Source organism: Mus pahari, chromosome 5, assembly GCF_900095145.1.
Source record: "Mus pahari chromosome 5, PAHARI_EIJ_v1.1, whole genome shotgun sequence".
NCBI classification, from domain to species: Eukaryota; Metazoa; Chordata; class Mammalia; order Rodentia; family Muridae; genus Mus; species Mus pahari.
In genome coordinates, this window is record NC_034594.1 from 58903037 (window position 1) to 58923123 (window position 20087).

Sequence of the window (20087 nt, forward strand, 5' to 3'; positions counted from 1 at the left end):
TGTCTCTCTTCCACTTCCCTTTCCTCAGTACAGGGGCATCTCTTCCATATTTCAAAGCCTGCACCAGTAATCTTTACTTTACTCTATATCTCTTATTTAAGTTAATGTCATAGTAGTCCAAGCTGTATGTGTCAGTGACCTTTGGATCATTCTTCTCTATTCCTTTCTTTTTTAGTCTCCAAATCCTGCCAAAATCTGTCTCCTTTATTAGCTCGTTACTTTTACCATGAGAATAATGCTATTATTCTTATTATAGGTCTGTAGAGTTACCCTCCTGGAATATTAGTAGCCTCATGTCTGTCCAACTAACCCCAGGAGCCAGTGTATCCTTCAGTGGCTTTTTTGTTATATTTTTTCCTTGCTATGTGAATCTGGCCTTGCTTCCTTTTCTCAGCAAAACTCAGGGTGCTCATCAGATTGAAGTGTAACTCTGACCACAGGCATGGGACTCTTTTCCTGGGGCTGCACTCTTCAGGAAGCAGATGGGAAACATCTGTTTAGCAAAGTGATACATGCTAAATAATTAATCTAGTCCAACCAAACAGTGAGTGGTTGATACTTTTATTACTTCCCTAACTTCACTTCACCATGATCCACAGTAACAATGGTTACTGGGAAAGGAACTTTCTATTTAAAGAATTTCACCCTTCAGACAGTTGCCATAATTAACTTCAATGCATTAAATTGGGGGCAGTAGCAATAACATCATGTTTATGCTCCTGGACCCAAGTTTACTTTTAGGAAAATAGAAAAAATAGCCCATTAATTGGTCACAGGATTGAGAGGAGGTATTTAATGGCTGAAAAAGTGTGTTTCTTTGGCCTTTCTGGTCATTATTATTGACTTTAAAGATGAAGTTGGCCCTGTTTATTCTGGCAATTTCCTTGATGAGGAAGAGTCAACAGAACAGCTTTCACAGATGCTTGTTTGGAAATTGTGCCCAAGTAATGAGCTACCCATGGACGAAAGCAGACATTTTGATCGAAACAGTAAGAATTAACAGTAGAGATTTGGTTATGAGAAGAAATTACCACTTCCTTGCTCTTGGAGGTTCAACATTCCCCTTTGCATCATTAGTAGATGCCCCAAAGAAAGCATGCATGTGAGGTTTACTGGATAGCTACATGTGTTTTAATTGAGATGTATTTAGTCCTTAGTTCAGGGTGATTTCTTTGTATCAGCTTAAGGCCAGCATTTATCAAATGTGTTTCTCAAAATAGCAGGAGAAAACAGATCGTTTTATCCATGGTCAAGTAAATCTGGAAAATAATTTATAACATATTTGCTTCTAAAATGGTTTGAATGGATGTCTACTAATTAAAGTTAATCCTCTTTCCCCCTCTCTATGTATATGTATATGTATGTATGTGTGTATGTGTGTGTGTGTGTGTGTGTGTTTCTGTGTCTGTGTAGTACTTGCAAATACTTTGGTGAAATGTGTTTTTGCAAAATACTCTGCTAGGATGAAATTGATTGTGCCTTAATTCAAAGTAGGAGATCTTTGAGCTTTTAGTATACATTTTCTATGGTTGCTTAAAGTTTCCTTACCTTAAATATGATACATATTTTCTCTTCAGCCATAAGCCCTATTTTCCTTCTCTTCCAAGGGAACTCCACTATTTCTAGTTTGGAATCCTTGCATAAAATGTGAGCTTTCCATGGTAACTCTGTACTGTCCACATAAAGATAGGACACCAGGACTGTGTGCATCTATGTACCAGTCTAGCTACAGGCATAAAGGAATTTTCTTCTGCTTTTAAGTATTGATTCCATAACACTTAGTCCCTAAGTATCTTATTCTAGTACCAAAGTAAGACCTATATTCTAGACTTTATTATTTTCTTCTCATTTTATGTCCATTTTGTTCCCATAGAGTGGTTGGGTTCTGTTAACCAAATGGGCTTTGGTATCAAAACAACTAGAAAGCTAATCCTTGGCCAGTGTCTCCTTTGTTCACTCATCTGCCCCCCAGGGCCTGTTTCCTTGTGAGCCCTTGTATTGCTCACTCTGCTGTTCCTTCATTTTCTTTTGTTAAGAGAGAATAAACCAGCATCTTAGTTTAAATTAGTGGGCTCAGCTTCATATTGCCCCTTTGTGCATATTTAAACAAAAACTTTACTATAGAAGCTTTGCTCAGGAACCCTGACTTCTATACATAGACTCTTTCATTGCCCTAGTCCCCAGCGGGAGTGGTGCCTGTTTTCTCCCAGGAGCATTAGTTTTACTTCTGTTTAATGGTTCTAGAGAGGTATATAAAGTACTCTGGAGGATAAATACAATCTTCCCAAGTCATTGTTTTTCCATACTTTTGCTAGTTTTATTTTCAGGATCACATCACTAGGTTAACGATCCTATATAAGATGGATAAACTGAGGCAGAAAGACTAATGGCATGCCAAAATAATAAACAACTTGTTTCTTTGTCACTAATGGAAATGTCAAGCATAGAGCTTTAAAGAAATCTGGAGTCCAGAGTCAGACTGAGCAGAGGTTAGATTGCACTTAGGAAAGTTAACCATGTAAGGCTTGTGCATGAGGCTGTAATGTAAGTTTATGTTACCTGGGTTGCAGGATGCTGAACTGTGGTCCTGAATGTACATTGTTGCTGAACTGTGGCTGGATGTTTTCATAACTGGCAACATTGTAGATACAAAATGAGTCAATATTTTTGTGTGGGAAACACCGGGCTTCCTCTACTAGACAGGGAAGATAATCACTAAGCAGAAAAGGGAAACATGGTTTGTTTAATTTAATTCCCTTTAAAAATATGAGATCATTCGAGACTAAGGAAAAGAGTGCCCACTGCCTTTGACAAAAGGCTGTGCACTGTCAGTGTAGAGTAATGTGAGAGAAAATTCAAGATTTTTATTGAGCCAGATGTATTGAAACTAGATTCTTTCCAATTTGTTGCCTAGCAACCACGACATTTGTCCTTGCCACCACATGGTGTCACTGGGCAATTTGATACAGGGAGAAACAAGAAGGAAGGTCAGTACAGCATTCTGCAAAAAACCCTGCAAATGTCTGAGCCCACTTTAGTGCTAGCTTTATTATCTGTTTTCAGAAACTCTAACAGTGTTCCTACTGTGCAGTCTAATAACTATATGTACCAGGATGGCCTGGGCAGAGGCTGCAGCATGGTTGCTAGGGCAGATTCCTTCCAGTGGGCACTAGGGTAAAGCTTCACATTGGCAGTTAGCATTGTCAAACAAAAGTCCAGGGGCTCCGGCTCTGTGGCCTGGGATGAGACACTGAATATATTCTAGCTTGTGCGACACTGCCTGTGTAAGTTTCTTAATGTTTCTTTGACACAATTTCCTTATCTTTAAAAAAGGATGCTTTGCTATAACTTTTCTTCCAAATTATTGTAAGTGAATGGTTTAGATGCCTATCTGGCACAAAGCAAGTGGGCAGTAATGATTTGCTGCTATTAGTGTTTGTGGTTAAGACTCTTCTTTCAGCATTATTCTCTGGATGGTGATGCGTGTGCGTGTGCGTGTGTGCGTACGTGCGTGCGTGTGCGTGAGTGAGTGTGTGTGTGTGTGTGTGTGTGTGTGTGCGTGTTTGTGTGTGTGTGTGTGTGTGTGTGTGTGTGTGTGTGTGTGTGAGCATTTCTCCTAAAGCTCTCTGTAAACCCTTTTCCTTTTTATCTGCCACCTGAAGGCCTGGCTATTGCTGTTCCATTGCTACTGGGGAACACTTGTAAGTACCATTTTCCTGCTTCCCAGATTGTAAAGTACAAGTTCTACTTCATCTCCATCTTTCAAACCAAGTACAATCCAGGGTCTTTTTGTGCTGTTGGTGATACAGAAAATCAACAGAAAAATAAAACATTTCTTTTCTTCCTTGTTTTCCTTCTTTGGAGGAATTTTTTTCTTTGAGAGGTGGGAAGCTGGGAGTAGAAGAGAGAGAAGTCTGCAAGGGGTTGAAAGGCAAGCAAAGTGAAATAAAAGCAAAGAAAAGATGCTTCCCCACAGGAAAAGTAACAAAAAAGAAGGCAAAAGAAAGGTGACTTTCTTAGAGAACTGCAAGAGTGAACTACATTGGAAGCTGTATTACAGCGGCTCTGGAAGCACAGAACTTCAGATTGCAAGGAGCCCCCACACCTGGGAGGCTTCCTAATGCTGAACACATGTGATATTTAATTCCAGGACTCAAGAAGCAGAGGCAGGTGAATCTCTGAGTTTGAGGCCAGCCTGGTCTACAAAGGGATTTCCAGGATAGCCAAGGTTACACAGAGAAACCCTGTTTCAAAAATCAAGTGCCACGCCCACTCTAGTGGTGATTCACAACAGGCCTGAAAACCTGGAANGAGTCCTGAGGAAAAGAATCTCAAGGAGATTCAGCCTCCTAGAGTCCTGGCATTTTCAATAATCTATATACACGAACCCTATCCGCATGCTAGTATGATATATGCTCTCTTTCAATATTATTAATGCCTTTAAAGATTAAACTTTTACCATAGGCGAAATACATACCCTTAAAGCCAGTGTTCCAAAGTCCTGAAAATTCCTTAAAGCCAGGAGCTCAAAATTCAGTAAAAAGGTTACTTTCATATGCAAGTATTTACCAAGGCCTAGGAAATAGGGGGGTTGTGGTATTGCACTATTCATGAGAAGGTCTGCTAGTGCAGAACCCCCCTGGTGCTAGCTTTCACAAGGCTCAAAGGAGTAGCACAAATTGTGACTAAGGTGGGAAATCCTTACCTGTCTTTAGCTGACCTAGGCAGAACTGCTTTATCTTAACTGTAAACATTACCTGGCTCCTGTAAGTCCCTTTGAAGTCATTCCTCTGTGTCAAGTAACTTCAATGTACTTTACCTACTGTGACATCCTACCCCTTTGTTCTCTATACTTTATAACACTGGTGTTCACTTTATGAGAATATATTCAGTTTTACACCCTCTCTCGTGTGGACTGTCAGTCACTCATCCGCTGAATCCTCGCTCACCTGCAACCAAGAGACCCATTCCCCACAGATCGGGGACCCAAAGTGAGGTCCAGTCTGTGGCAATCAAGTGTGTGTATGTTTGTGTGTGTGTCTTTAAACATGGAAACATACATTGTTAAAGATCGGTGGAGAAAGTTTTGAGTTGGTTGTGGGATTTGGATTAACTGGCCAGGCACTTGGGTTCCAATTCTGACAGCATTTAAAAATCAATTACTCAGCACTTGAATTAATTACTCAGAAAGTGTTTTTAATTGAAAAATTCACTTTTATATATCTTTGCCCACAAGACCTAATATTGCACACTTATGCACCAGCTTATGAGTTTTGTGTCTTTAGTAATATCGTACTTCACAATTTGTGGCTAGATTTTTTTTCTCATAATAATGTATTACAGAAGTTCAAACAGATATTTAAATACATATATATCTATATATGTATATAAAAATACACACGCACAAACACACACACTTGATTTTTGAGACAGGGTTTCTCTGTGTAACCCTGGCTATCCTGGAACTCACTTTGTAGACCAGGCTGGCCTCAAACTCAGAGATTCACCTGCCTCTACTTCCTGAGTCCTGGAATTAAATATAACCTTGTCTGGCTTTTAAATACATATATTTTATTGGCTGTGTATTACTACAAAATATAGATATGCTAATAAAATATTTTAAACAGAATCCCTATTGGTATCTAAAAATTTCCAAGTCAGCAGTACACATGCTTATATCTGCACATATTTATGCTTGTTGATACATGTATAAACATATATGTGACACTTCAAGGTTACTTGTGGATCATACTTCAAAAGCTATGTTTATTTTGAACCATGCAGCAATGGCATTTCCCCTTTACTGTCACTGTAATAAAAACATTTTCATCTCAGTTTTTTGTGTTTCAGCTAATACATGAGAATTTTGCTTCAATTTGTACTTCCAAGGCCACAAGTACATGGAACAAAGACTTGGCTCTTGCCTGACTATATTTATCTACCTTTGGCTATCTTTTGGATATATTCCCTTGGGTTGTCTTTTTCATATTAAGATCTGCAGAGTTCTGAATATTGGAGAAATTGCCTAGTGGTTAGAGCATTAAGTGCTCCTGCAGAGGACCCTGGTTTGGTTCCTAGCACCTGTTACCCCCATTTTACAGTGGCATAAAGTTCACTTTCTGTGGGATCTGCTGTTCTGTTTCCAGAGCTGCCTGCATGCACAGGGAATATATCAGCTCACACAGGCACAGACACATATAAATAAAAAAAAAATACAGCTTTAAATGTTTGACTGTTGCTGGGCGCGGTAGCGCACGCCTTTAATCCCAGCACTCGAGAGGTAGGCAGAGGCAGGCAGATTTCTGAGTTCGAGGCCAGCCTGGTCTACAAAATGAGTTCCAGGACAGCCAGGGCTATACAAAGAAACCCTGTCTTGAAAACCAAAAAAAAAAAAAAAAAAAAAAAAAATTGACTGTTAGGAATTTATATGCATCCTGTATATATTAGAAGATATAAAGAGTCATAGGTGATGGCTTAATTATTATTTTTTAAAGGATACTAGTTGTCATACTGAAATTTAAACTTTTACAGAGTTAAATTTGTCAATCTTCCTTGCTTCCATTTTAAAATGTTCTACCCTTTTGTAACTCTTGTTTCATTTTTTTTTCTAATTTAAATGCTTATTCATGTGAAATTTCTTTCTTAGGTAATAAGAGAAACAGACCTTCCAAAATATCCCTTGGCACTGGGCACTCTGTTGAGCTGCTCACCCTTCTCGGGGGGGGGGGGGCTCTGGGTGCTGTTCTCTTACTTCCTAGTTATTTACCTGCCCCAGACACTATTGTTTTTCTCCTTTGTTTGTTTGGTTTGGTTTTTTAAGACAGGGTTTCTCTGTGTAGCCCTGGCTGTCCTGGAACTCACTTTGTAAACCAGGCTGGCCTCAAACTCAGAAACCTACCTGCCTCTGCCTCCTGAGTGCTGGGATTAAAGGCGTGCGCCACCACTGCTAGGCTGTTTATTTATTTTGTGACACAGAAAAAGTACAGTTTATCTGCTTTTTTGACTTGATATATTTGGTGCTCAGCTGCTGTGTGCAGCCTGGTGTCTGGTTAGAAGATGAAGGGGCTGCTCCACCAACTGAATTCAAGTCAGCCTGTCAAGATGTCCAGAGAAATTTATCATCACCCCTTTTCATAGCAGTGAAGAGAACATAATGTACAATCCAACATTCTCATGAAGTACAGTCTTCTTCGTTTTACACACGCTGTCTGAAGTAGTAAAACAAAATCAAATCTTTCTATTAACATACTCAAACTCTCCTCAGTGTGGATGTTTAAAGAAAAGAACAAAGGAAAAAGAACCCTAAAAGCAAACAGTTACCACACAATCAAAAATGGCTACAGAAGATGGAGGGCCACCCGGGGTTTAAATATGTGGCGAATGAGAGAATCTGTGAATTTCCCCTTTTCAGGTGAGCATGCTGGAGGGTAGTGGTAGAGAAGGAAGCTAAGATTGCCTGGTGGGTGGCTGGGGGTGGGAGCAAACATTTTAGAGATCAATGAATAAAAGCACCACATTTACCTCTTTCACCAGCAGACTTTCTGCCCTGTGCTCTGCCTCTTCCGGTACCGTCGAATAGAGTGTTCGGATATCCCAAGAAACTGTGGCTGTCTGGGAGGAGCAATGAAAAGAAGTTAAGCCTTCCATCTTGAAAGCAGAGTGAACCACTGTCCCGCAAACACACCAGAACAGATTGTCACAGAGCTGGGCAGAGAGGCTTCCCCACCGTTACTGCTTTGATCCCTATAAAAATGAGAATGAGCCAAACAGCCCTAAAGAAGTGGCTGCTACCATCCCCCTAGTTGCTGCCACCTGTGCAACTCAAAAGTTTTAAGCTGGCCTTTATTACCGAGAGGAAACAATGTGAGCACCTGTGTTTGTGACTTGCCTCTATTGGAATCTTTGTTACTGTTCCTGCTGTTCCTGTTAAAATAAATTGGAAATGAGATTTTAAAACTTACAAAATCCTATTCTAAATAGTAACATGCTGATGTTGCCCCTTTTAGGAAGTGTGTGTGTGTGTGTGTGTGTGTGTGTGTGTGTGTGTGTGTGTGTGTATAGGTTGGAATAGATTGGAAGCAGTACAATAAATTTGGACTTTGAAACAAATAGGTCAGGTTTTAAATTTTATTTTCTGTTGAAATAATTAAAGGGTTTTTCACAAATTCAAACAAATAGCTACTTAAACAAATAGCATCTTATTAAATAGGTTTCCATAAACTGATATGTAAAGTACGCCTTAACATTTAGACTAGAATCTCAAAGGTGTTTTCCTTTGCTTTGTCTCTAGCTTTTGCCTTTTCTTTTTCCAGTGATTGTGTCGTGGCCATGGGCTTCCTTCAGCCTGTACACTCTCATGGTTACGTGGGAAAGGACTGACAGTTCCACTCATGGCATCAATCACTGAGAGTTTTTCTACCACATTCACATTCCCTCAAACACAAATGATTCCTAAGAGTTTCTGGGATGCAAACTACAGTTTATTTAAACTGGTCCCGATGCAAGGCATGCTCATGGATTAGTGGTTGAAATGGGCAAGAATTTCAAAGCCCACTGTTAGTTTAGGAAAAAATGGGTACATGAGGGGTCTTGGAGTTTCACCTTCTGAGCTCATGGGTGCTATAGTCAGCTCACCAGCAATAGCCATGTTGCGTGGATCATTCCTGATCTCAGACTTGGGATATTCTTTAAATGTTCTCTTCAGCCCTGATGCTAGTCCCATGCAGAAAAAAAAAAATTTTTTTTGACACAGCTGTAACCTTAATGTTCAATAGAGCGAATAACTGCTTATCTGTTGAATTTTCTGAGTATATGCATGTAGTTTGTATTCAGTGTAAGGACATGTGAGTGTATATAAGATCATCAGAGTTTCTGCTATGTGTGGGTGTGGCCAGAGGCTCAGTGGGAGCATGTGAGTAGTATAGTGCATGAGTGTGTCTATACAATAAGTGCAGGCCTGTGGTTGTGGTTGGACATAAGAGTGTGTTATTATAGTGAGTATAGATGCTATAACTTTGCATGCTGTTTATGAGTGTGGCATGTGTGTACCTGTATTTGTGTATTCCTGTGCACGTGTGAATGAGTATGATACATGGAATTGTCTTTGGTAGTATGTACATGCTCATGCACATGGGAAGTGTGGGTTTCAGCATGTGAAAGAGGAAGAACATCATGTGAATCTAGGATCGATCAGGGGATTAAAATAATGGGGGTGGGGGGAAGTGTTCCAGACACTCCATTCAGGATCTGAAGGTAATGCTCGGCTTGACATACAGCTACAGGGCAAGCTCGTAAAGCTTCAGGGTGTCTTGGCACCTATAGGATGCTAGAGCTGGACTGGCAACTTAAGCCTAGTACAGACAAAAAGAGCAAGTGTAGATCTTGCAGATGAAGCAGAAGACTGCAGACAGACCAGGAAGTGGTTGTTTCCGTGTAGAGTGCAATGGAGCCAGGTTAGCAATATCTGGACTTTTTCCATTTCTAATTCCTTGTACATTTCCTCCCTCAAGTTGCTTCTTTGTTGTCAGTCTCTCTGTGAATACTAATAACTCTGTCTAGACTGAGCCTTGAGGATTTTCGTTTAGAGGTCAAAGGCCCAGGCAAGACTTTGGCAAGACAGTTCACATACAGGGCTACTTGCTTTGTTTTCAGAAAGTATTAAAAATGAAGGTTACGTGTTTGTTTTCTATAACATAAAAAATACAGCATAGTTATATTGTTAAACAAAAAGGGGGTCGATATTTTTTCTCATTTTCCAAAATGATGACATTAGTTCCTTATTTTCATTTTCATTTGTGAAATTATAGCTGTTCTAAAATAGTCCTTAAAAGCCTGTGGGAGGTAGAGTAACATGATTCCAACAAGGCTCAGAGTGACACAACAAACTTATTGTCCTCTTAGGATTACTGCTTGGCTGGTTAAAAAGAATGGGTACCTAATTGGTTTAGCAGGTTAACAAACAAAACAGTGAGTTTCAGGAGCTGGGTTCAGTATGAAAGGATAATCACTCACATGGTTATTTCTTTAATGACCCAGCATCATGAAGATAGACAAAAACGTAAGTTAACATCCATGTGTAACTCATGAGTCTAGAAGTCATTCCTGCAGAGTTAGGATACCCTCCTCATCATGTGTACAATCCATTGGAGGATTCCTGATGATCTATAGTCAAGAAACTCTATTAAATAAGGCCATTATAGTTGAACCATGCTCATGAAACCCTGTGATAAATCTAGAACATTATTTTGCAACTTCTGTGTATGCTAAATACCCTGTACAACACACTCATGGCATAAGAATGGCAATGAGCTTACGCATGTGTGCACATGCTGTAACATGCTAACTATCTCAGTAGAACACTGGAACATTTGTCTGAAATAACTAAAAGGCTATGAGGTTAAATCTTTCAAAATTTTGGTCTCTTCCCATTTATTTTATATTTGTTTAAAGTGCTTGTGGTAGAGCACAAGTAACTTGTTCTAAGTAGAAGGTTAAAGAGTCCTACTTGCTAAGGGTATTAATACATTTAAAAAGAATTTCCTTTCTGAGAAGTCTGTGCTTTCAGACCACTACAAATTGCCTTGGCCACAACAGACTTCCTGTTCTCTTTAATAAAGCTCTGTTCCACAATTGGTATAGTTCAGTAGCATGGAACAGATTTCAGACAGCACTGGCACTCAGCCGAGCTCCTCATCTGGTGGCAAGCCTTTTATAAGGGATGTATTGTCAGGCACTTGGAAAGGAACGCTCTTCTGAACTGAAGGCCTCAAGCCTGTGTTTGCAGTGTTAGGTCCACAATGTTCAGTGTCTTTGACTGCAGCCCTGTTACTTTCTAGTTCCTTCTGTGCTGAACCGGGGAGTCTCTGTGGTTTTCTTGCAGGAGCTGTTCTGCTGCCTAAAATGACTCTAGACTTCAGGCTAAGTGCACAGGGGCCATTTCTCAGTTGGCTAAATGCCACTGCTAAAGTCTGGAGTGGATTGCTTTTACTACCCTAGGGCTGAGAAGGCTTGCTATGTTAGTACCTATGGTATGTTGTTCCAGCTGTTACAGTAGGCAAGGACAAAAATAGATGGCTGGTTAAGGTAATCCACCAGTCCTAACTGAGGTGTGAGCGGCTCCACAGTGAACAAGTAACTCACGCTTAAGGTCTGTCCTGGTTTAATTGTGAACTGAAAAGGAAATGCCACATAATTTAGGAGGTTAAGGCACCAATGTTGAGAGCTATTGGAGAAGACATATTTACTATACATGCTTTATAAATGTTTTACCACATTCAGAAAGCAACACCACCATTGTGTTTTTTTTTCCCCTCATTTATTGCTAACTATGTGAGAATGTCTCTTAAATAACTTCACTGTGCTCTAAAGGGAGTCTCTTCTAGTTCTGATTAACCCATAGACTATAGGTTGCATAACCTGTGATGAACCATCCATACATAAGTAGTGTGCAATCATGGTCAGACTTGGGTAGCTGCCATTTCTGTCTTTTTGAGTATTGAATTATTTTTCTGAGAATCGCACAACTGTACATTCTGCATAAGGAAAGATGAGAGCAGTGACAGTAACAAGTGCTCCATCAGCATAAAGGCCTGTGCTGCACCAGCATGCCTCCTGACTAGTTAGATTCAGGGATGCAGGCTAAGCCCACCACATGGGATGCTGAGGAAGAAGCATGGTGGCTGTGATTCCCTCAGAAGGGCACTGCACTGACACAGAAGCCTGGTTACCATGGCCGACTCTCTATGCTTTTTCCCACAGTGCAGCCCACAACCCTTCTTCCATAATGGTGTGGGGCCCATGGAGGCTCTTTGTATTTGTCTTTCTCTTTTCAAGAAATCCTCAACTTATTCTCTGTAGATCTCAGGTTTCAAATAGATACCAGTTCCTTAATAAACAAAACAAAACAAACAAACAAACAAAACAGATCAAACTACGGTTCACCCAAAGCTCATCTCTTTCTTAAACCCTATAATTTACTGTCTGTGTCATACGGAAAGTCAGAACATCGGATATTTTAAATCCCAAGGCTGTATAGTTGATTGATTCATCCATTCATTTTAAGTGAGTGTTTTTATTGTGTATAAGCAGGCATGGGGGTTGATCTGAATCACCAATTTCATAGGATTTCCAAGTCTCTTTAACTCCATGAGGGTTTATCTAGATAAGCTGGCCTCTGGGTCTACCTGACCTGTGAAGGCTTTTCTAGATCAGTTTAATTGAAGAAGGAATATCACCTTAAATATGGGTGGTATCTTCTGATGGGCCGCGGTTTCTAGAGTGAATCGAAAGGAGAAAGCGAGTTGAGTATGGCAATCATCTCTCTGTGCTTCCTGACTGTGGATGCAGTGTGACCTGTCGGCCTCAGCTCCTACTGCCAGGACTTCTGCACCATATGGACTGTACCCTGAAACTGTGAGTCAACGTATACACTTCCTTCTAGAAGTGGCTTTGTCGGGTATTTTGTTGTAGCAATGTAATACAGCAGATGACATAAAATCTGCTTTGGGAATAAATTGTAAAAGTAATGCAGTCAAGACCTGCAGAGATGGCTCAGTGATTAAAAGCACTGGCTGCTCTTGCAGAGGCCTCAGACTCGATTCCAAGCACCCACACGGCAGCTCACAATGGTCTGTAACTCCAGTTTCAGGGGATTTGATGCCCTCTTTTGGATGCTGCATGTATGTGATATACAAACATACATGTATACAAGACACAAATATACAAAGAATAAAATTAAATAGATGAAATGCAATTAATTTTTCCATACTATATATAATTCCTTTGGTATTTTAAATTTATTCATCTTAAAGCACTTGAATATAGATGCGTTTTAATGACCCACTGTTAGTCTAAGACTACACCTTCCCTAACCTCATAACCTAGAACAACCTCTTTAAACACAAGAGAGTATTTTTGAGATACAATCGATCTATCATGGGCCATATCATTTTGAAGGGCAAATTCCTGTGGATTTTGAGCATACTCAGAGTTGCGCAATCATCATCTCTATTTACATTTAGCATGCCTTTGTCACAACTCAAGGAATCCTATTTCCTAGCAGTCTGAGCAGACTCCCTTTCCCTAGTACCTGAGAAGTACCAACCACTAACCTGATTCCTATGCCTCACGTTCCATTTAAGTGGAATTGTGTTTGTGTGGTTGACACATTGCCCTACTTTCTGAGTAAATGAGTGTTATATTCATCAGGTCAGCTGTGCCTACCCGAGTGAGGCACTCATGACAGGGCCTTCTCTCATATGATGAGGATATGGGAAGGGTCACTGGGCCTTTAACCAAGTGTCCAGCCAGTCTTTCCAGTGATTTGTGTGTAATTCAGTCTTAATTGCACATGGCCGAAAGGTTTTAGAGACATGCTAGAGTATATAGGTGGGGGAAAATAATAAGAGGTTCTCCCTCTATGCGACCATGGAGAAGCCATCATCCATGCTGTGTGGAGACTTTTGAGTCATCTACGTTCTTGCCAAACCCTCTCACTCACAGTCTGTAACTAAGCCCAATAGGCTCATTGGCTCCAAGGGAACTTTGAATGGAACAGTATTTTCATTTGTCCTTGGGTCTTATGAGGAGGGAGTGGTGCTACTTCATCTCCCCAGGGAAAATATCCTTGCAACAGTGCTCTTTTGTGACTGGCATAGCACGACGTATTAAAGGTTCACCCAACTTGTAGCATGTGTCCATATGCCATTCCTTATTACTGTTGAATATGCCAAACTATTTTTAGTTATTAGTTGGTCAACATTTGGATTGTTTCCATTTGGGGGCTATGCTTCTGTGAACATTAATATATAAAGTTTCATGTAAACATGCATTCTGAGTATAATCTTTAAAACAAAGAGCTACAATTGCATCACTACCCCAAGTTTGTTATTTTCATTTGTTATTCTTTTTAATTAATATGTATTAATTATTCAAAGAGGCCTCATTACGACAACTCCATTAATGTATACAATATACTTTGATCATATTCACCCTCTCCATCTCCACTTCTTATTCTCCCATTTTTCCTTTCTAAATACCCTATAGCTCCCTTTTAATTTCACATCTTTCCTCTCTGGATTTACTATGAGAGAAAGCATACATAGTTGTCTTTGTGAGACTTATGACAATGTCGAGTTCCATGCATTTTCCTGGGAATAACACAATTTTATTGTTTGCTGTTAAAATAACACTACATTGACTTTCTGATAGCATCATTCACAGTGAGATTTGAGGAGTTAATATTTACTCCCGCTTGGAGACCTCACTTCTTTTGGAAGCATCTGGCCCGTAGCATGTTGTTTGGAAGGAAACTAAGAGTGAAAGTCAAGGCGCTTATGGTTGAATTCTGTCTTCAGTTGCTACATCCCTGGTCAAGGACCTTTCCATTAGAATGAGAGGGATGTTATAACTCAGAAAGAATCTAATTGAATACAGGCTATAACTTAGCTTTTAAATCACAATTGCAATGCCTTTACACAGACATTATGAGCCATTTAAAGTTTGCTTTCCATATTCAAAAGCCACAGATTAAAAAGACTCTTGATTCCTATAAAATATTGTGTTTCAGAGTAAAAGAAAACTTATGACCTTTCTGCTTTGTAACATTAACCATAGCAAGGTCTTTGAACTTCCTCTCCTAGAAGGGCCCATGTGGTAAAGTCTGGAAGTCCCCAAATACCAGTTTTCAATTGCTAAAAATATACTGTGAAAAACTGTGAGCCCTTGATACATGGTGCAATCTGTCATTCAGTTTTGGCAGTCACTAACGACAACTACAAGATGAATTTGAGTGTCCTAGAACACTAATCTGAGTTCTTCCTAAGAAGAATGGACTCTGAGGAGATGATGTGACTTCTTCGACAGGTTACCCACTGAATGACTGCAGAGAACTATGACTTTGAATATGGCCCTTTTCGTGGTCGAAAGCCCAGCTATTTAAGTGAGAGCACTGTCTCCGGTTCACATTGGCATACTTGCTATATATATGCAGAGCGCACTGAAGGTAGTTCTCAAAGTTGAACTTCAATAGAGTAGTGTCGAAATAGGCAGCACTGGGAAAAATGCAGTCTGTAGTTGTTCCTCATTTCTAGACATCTGAACTCCATTGTTCAAATGATTCTATCCCGGGCTTTCTGCACCTTCAGCCCAGCAAGAAAGTCATTTATGGCTCTGTCCCCTTCTTTTCTACCATGAGTCATCAAGCATTGTTCATTGTGTCCTTGAAAGTGTTCTTCAGTTCCCCCTTCCCCCATTACAGTCTGTAACTACTTTACTGAGTCACACATTGATGATCAACTCTATTTTTTGACGGTTTCTAGTATACTATCAACTTCAAAATGTAAAGATAAAAATCAACGATAGCCAAATCAACGAGGAAGCTGTACATGTCTTTGAATACATGGATATTTAATACACGCATGTGCATTGTTTTTTTCATAGTACAAGTTTATGATGGAAGTAGTGTGGAGGTTTATGTTGTCAGGTCCCTGAATCCACATGGCAGGTGAGTAAAATTTCTACCCAATGTGCCAAGATGAAGAAAAGTACTTGAGCTCACTGTTTGACAGACTCTTGAATGGCTATGAGTGATACAGTGTGTTGGATATTGGATCTATGGAGATGAGCTAATTTCTCCCTTCCCTAGTAACAGAAATCATTCAAATTAGTACATTAATGTGTCTGAAGGCGGAACTAGCCTTGCTGATGTCAGCTGTGTGCCAGGCACTATCCTAGACAGAGAGGTCTCTAGAGAGGAGTGGCTCAGTTTTTCAGTGTCTTTCTTTTAAGGCAATATGCTGATTTGTGTCAAAGAGGAGAATTTCTTATTAACCTTCATTTTCTCATCATCGAGATGAGGCAGTTACCCTATTCCTTTTTAACTCAAGACTTTTACTTCTGAAATGGCCTTTGTTTCAAAAGGTTTTCAAAGAATCAAAGTTATTTCCTAACATAACAACCCAATGACTTCTGAAAGAAGATTCATGAAATTTATTTTATTACTTATTTTTTCCTTTTTCTATTTTTTTCTTGTGTGTGTGTGTGTGTGTGTGTGTGTGTGTATGTGTGTGTGTGGTACATGTATGTGTGTTTGCATGTTTTGCATGTATGTATATGCACGTGAAGACCAAAGGCTGATATAAGGAATTGTTCTCCACTGTATTCCACTGTAATCTTCTACAGTATTCATTGAAGAATGGTGTCATATCCAAACCCCAAATTCAGCAATATAGCTAGTCGTGTCTTATTCATCTAAGGCTGGAATTGCCAGCAGACCCCCATGTCCTTCTGAAATTTACTTGGCTTGCTGGGGTCCGAACTCAGGTCTTCATGTTTATGAGGCAAGCACCTTAACCACTGAGCCCTCTTTCCAGGGTCTAAATTTATTGCTGCACTTGCTCTGTGCCAAGTGCTACAGTAGTTGCTGTGCATCTTACAGTGATAAGGGAGCAAGATATGCTTAGCCTGGGGAGCTGTAATTTGGTGAGAAGGGAGTGCTAGGGAGGTGATACAAAGAAAAGTGAAAGGTGATGATGCAGCTCAGTTGTCAAGGTCCTGCTGTATGTGTGTGGAGGCCTGCTTTGCATTCCAGAGCCAAGAAGGAAAAGGCAAGGAAGCAAGGAAAGAAAAGTAGAGGTGTTTTCAAGTAGTAACCAGTGCTCTAAAGTGAAGCAGTGTAGTGCTGTGATAGTAAATCTGATGCAGGAAGAGAGAAGGCTGGAGATCAACAATTCTTGACAGGGGTCACATTTACAACTAACTCACAGATGAATCCCGGGGGGGCCAGCTGGATAAGAAACTCAGGTCCCACAGAGGCAATGTGTTTGCTAAATGTGAGAACAGAATGAAAGTCCTGTGCTCTGTGTGGAGATCCAGTGACAAGGCTGGAAGACGGGAGCTTGGAGAACATAAGGAGCCAGGGGTACGGGGTGGGAAGTGAAGGGTGGGGTTTCATGGAGGAAGCTTCTTCATAGAGGCCTGAGGCCATATGGTTTATGACTCTGAAGGCTTCCTATGAGTGCTGGATTTGAATGAATCAAAGTGTGTACAAGCCAGGCATGGTGGCGCACACCTTTAATCCCAGTACTCGGGAGGCAGAGGCAGGCAGATTTCTGAGTTTGAGGCCAGTCTGGTCTACAAAGTGAATTCCAGGACAGCCAGGACTATACATAGAAACCCTGTCTCAAAAACAAAAACAAAAACAAAAAAACAAAACAAAAAAACCCCAAACAAAACGAAAACCAAAAAACAAAACAAAACAAAACAAAAAAAAACAAAACCCCAAAACCAAAAATCCAAAAAAACAAAAACAAACAAACAAAAAACCAAACAAACAAACAAAACGAAAACCAAAAAACAAAACAAAACAAAACAAAAAAAAACAAAACCCCAAAACCAAAAATCCAAAAAAACAAAAACAAACAAACAAAAAACCGCAAAGTGTGTCCATAAAGAAAGCAAAAAGATCTGCCAGAAGGCCATTCTGGGGAGCTAGGCAAAAAATGGTGGCAGGATCTCACGCCATCAGAGTGAAGAGGCAAAAAGTTCATGCCTGCAGTAAGACCACTGCAGGGAGAGACGAATGCTTTCTTTTGGAGGTATCAAACACCAGACACAGTTGCTATTTCTTGGTATTCAACCACAAGCGATATTATCAGCCTTACTCATTATCCATATTAGGGCACGAGCTGGTAAAGCTTAAGACTCCTGCTTCTCTTGTTAGTCTCACTACTCTAGGAAGTATTGTTCTATATTCAGCACCCACTAAATATTGATTAAATAAAGCAAGTGATGAATCATGTCGGCAGGAAGTGTGGGTGCTTGGAATCATAGAAACAGAAGTTAGCTGGGTCTTCTCATCTGAAGAGCGAGCATCCTGGTGACTGGTGTTTGGAAGGACAGGTGGGAGTTATAAGATCCTCCTTAATCCATCCTTTAAGATTAAACTGCCCATTGTATTGCCACTTCTGCTCAGAGGGGTGAAAATGGTCCAGACACACACCACAGAGAATCTCAAGGCTCCAGTCGAGTCAAGGAAGAGACACTCTTTCCAGGAGCATTGTATGTTGTTTTGGTGGTGAGCAACACTCCCACAAGAGAGTCTGTGAATGGGGCAGATGATGCCAGGGATTTATATTTAGAGATGTATATTAACTCCATATAAAGCATAAAAGAACTGCTCTTAACAAATAAAGTTATATTTTTTTCACGGTGATTTATATGTATTTTGGACTCATCCATATGTGTGTGTGGGGTACATGCACATCCACACTGTGTGTGCAGAATAAGAAGCTAAACATGCACATCTGCACTGTGTGTGCAGAATAAGAAGCTAAGGGCCTGTGATGGTTAGGTATAACTGTCAATGTGACACAACCTAGAGGCATTCGGGAAGACTCTTAATGGAGAATGATCTAGGTCAAAGTGGTACTTTGGGGTGTTTATGGGGGGGGCTATCTTGAGTGTTATTAATCAATATATGAAGATTGAGTCCATTGCAGGCAACATCATTTCATGAGCTAGACCCTAAACTGTACTAGAGTGAAGAAGACTAGTTGAGTGTAAACACCAGCAGCAAGTGAGGACCAATGCATCTATCCTCAGCTCTGACTGTAGATACCATGCTTTAAGTTCCTGCCATGATGTCCTCATGGTAATGGACAATCCTCGAATTGTAAGCCCTTTCCTCCACTAGAATGTTGTTTGTCAGGATATCTTATGATGGCAATAGAAATTAGACTAGAACAGTGCTGGATGTCCAACTCAAACTTCTGTAACACTTAGAACCCTGTCTTTGTAGCATAAAAGCACTGACAATGATCAGATTAACCAGTACAAGTGCTGAAGGAAAACTTGGCTCGTGGATACCAGGACGTGCATGTCACGTTGTTTTCATTTGTTACCAACTAGATTTTTTTCCCTTTAACTATTTAAATCAACAATGCTTAGCTCATGGGACATACAAAAATAGAAGCATACTTCCATGAGATCTAGATTTCCAAGCCAAAATGAATAAGACAAGAATGAGAAGAATGGATCAACAGTGAATAAGAAAAGCTTGCCAGATGATTACTAACATCCCTGGCAATTTTATGCTGATATGGTGCTCAATAATGCCCATTATCAATTACTTAGTGCAAATGAAAATTCTGTCGTTAGGAAATGTCATTTAGTGATATTAAGATTAGGGGCCATTGTATATCTCTTGAGTGTACTAACTGGGTGCTTTTCTCCCAGCTGGCCTGGGGCTTTTTCTAAAATGCATTACATGTTGTCCACAAAGAAGCTACAAGTGTTGCTAATAGTAAACTCTGGTCATTTGTTCTAGGAGCAGGGCAGTGACTTGCTGCTTGTGGTTAGAAAAAGATACGAAAGCTTCAGCTGGGCCTCAGATCATTCTTTATGCCGTCTTACCCATCTGACCTGAGAGATATCATAACATCCCCCCCTGCTCTTCTAAGAGCATAACATAGTCCTTCCTTGGTTTTGAGTGTGACTGGTTCTCTTGGAGCAATCTGAGCTCAGCTCAAATGTCACCAGTCAGAGTGGCTGCCCAATTACCCAGTCTAATTCAGTTCCTCCTGGGACTCAGTTTCCATCACATTGCCCTATTTTTACCTTAAAAAAAAAATCTTTATTTTCTTAATTAATTTGTTGATCAGTTTTATCATCTTTTCCTCACAGATCAGTAAGATGCCCAGTATCCTAAGAACCAAGCAATTTCTGTTCAATCTTTGCTGTCTCTTAACACTTAGAACAAAATCTTATGGAAAAATATTCAGTATTTTACATCCTATACTTATTGAGTATGTAAATACTATAGTTAGGGGTGTGTGATGGAATAGCAGGGTGAGAATAGAGCTGGTATCTGACTCTGGTGGGCTTGGAAGTGGTTGTAGGGATGAAGTAGGCTGGGGTAAGAGATCAGAAGACTCCCTGTGGGAACATGTTTTCTCTTTCCACTCTCTATATTCTGGGAATCAACCTTAGGCTTGTCTGCAAGCCCCTTTCCTCATTGATCCACCTTGTTGGCCTTACACCATCATTATGAAGGCAATAAGAATGACACATGGGGTTTGAACAGGCACATG

General features: G+C 40.2%; 1 protein-coding gene across 14 annotated transcripts in view; it reads right to left on the minus strand.

Annotated features, from left to right (window-relative positions):
* Nucleotides 1-20087, minus strand: part of Dock10 (dedicator of cytokinesis 10) — a 243697-nt gene that overhangs the window by 125081 nt on the left and 98529 nt on the right. For all 14 annotated transcript variants that reach the window (XM_021197703.1, XM_029538335.1, XM_021197704.1 and 11 more), the window contains exon 3: nt 7522-7611. In XM_021197703.1, coding sequence (XP_021053362.1) covers nt 7522-7611 — 90 coding nt within the window. The remainder of the gene's footprint in view (nt 1-7521; nt 7612-20087) is intronic.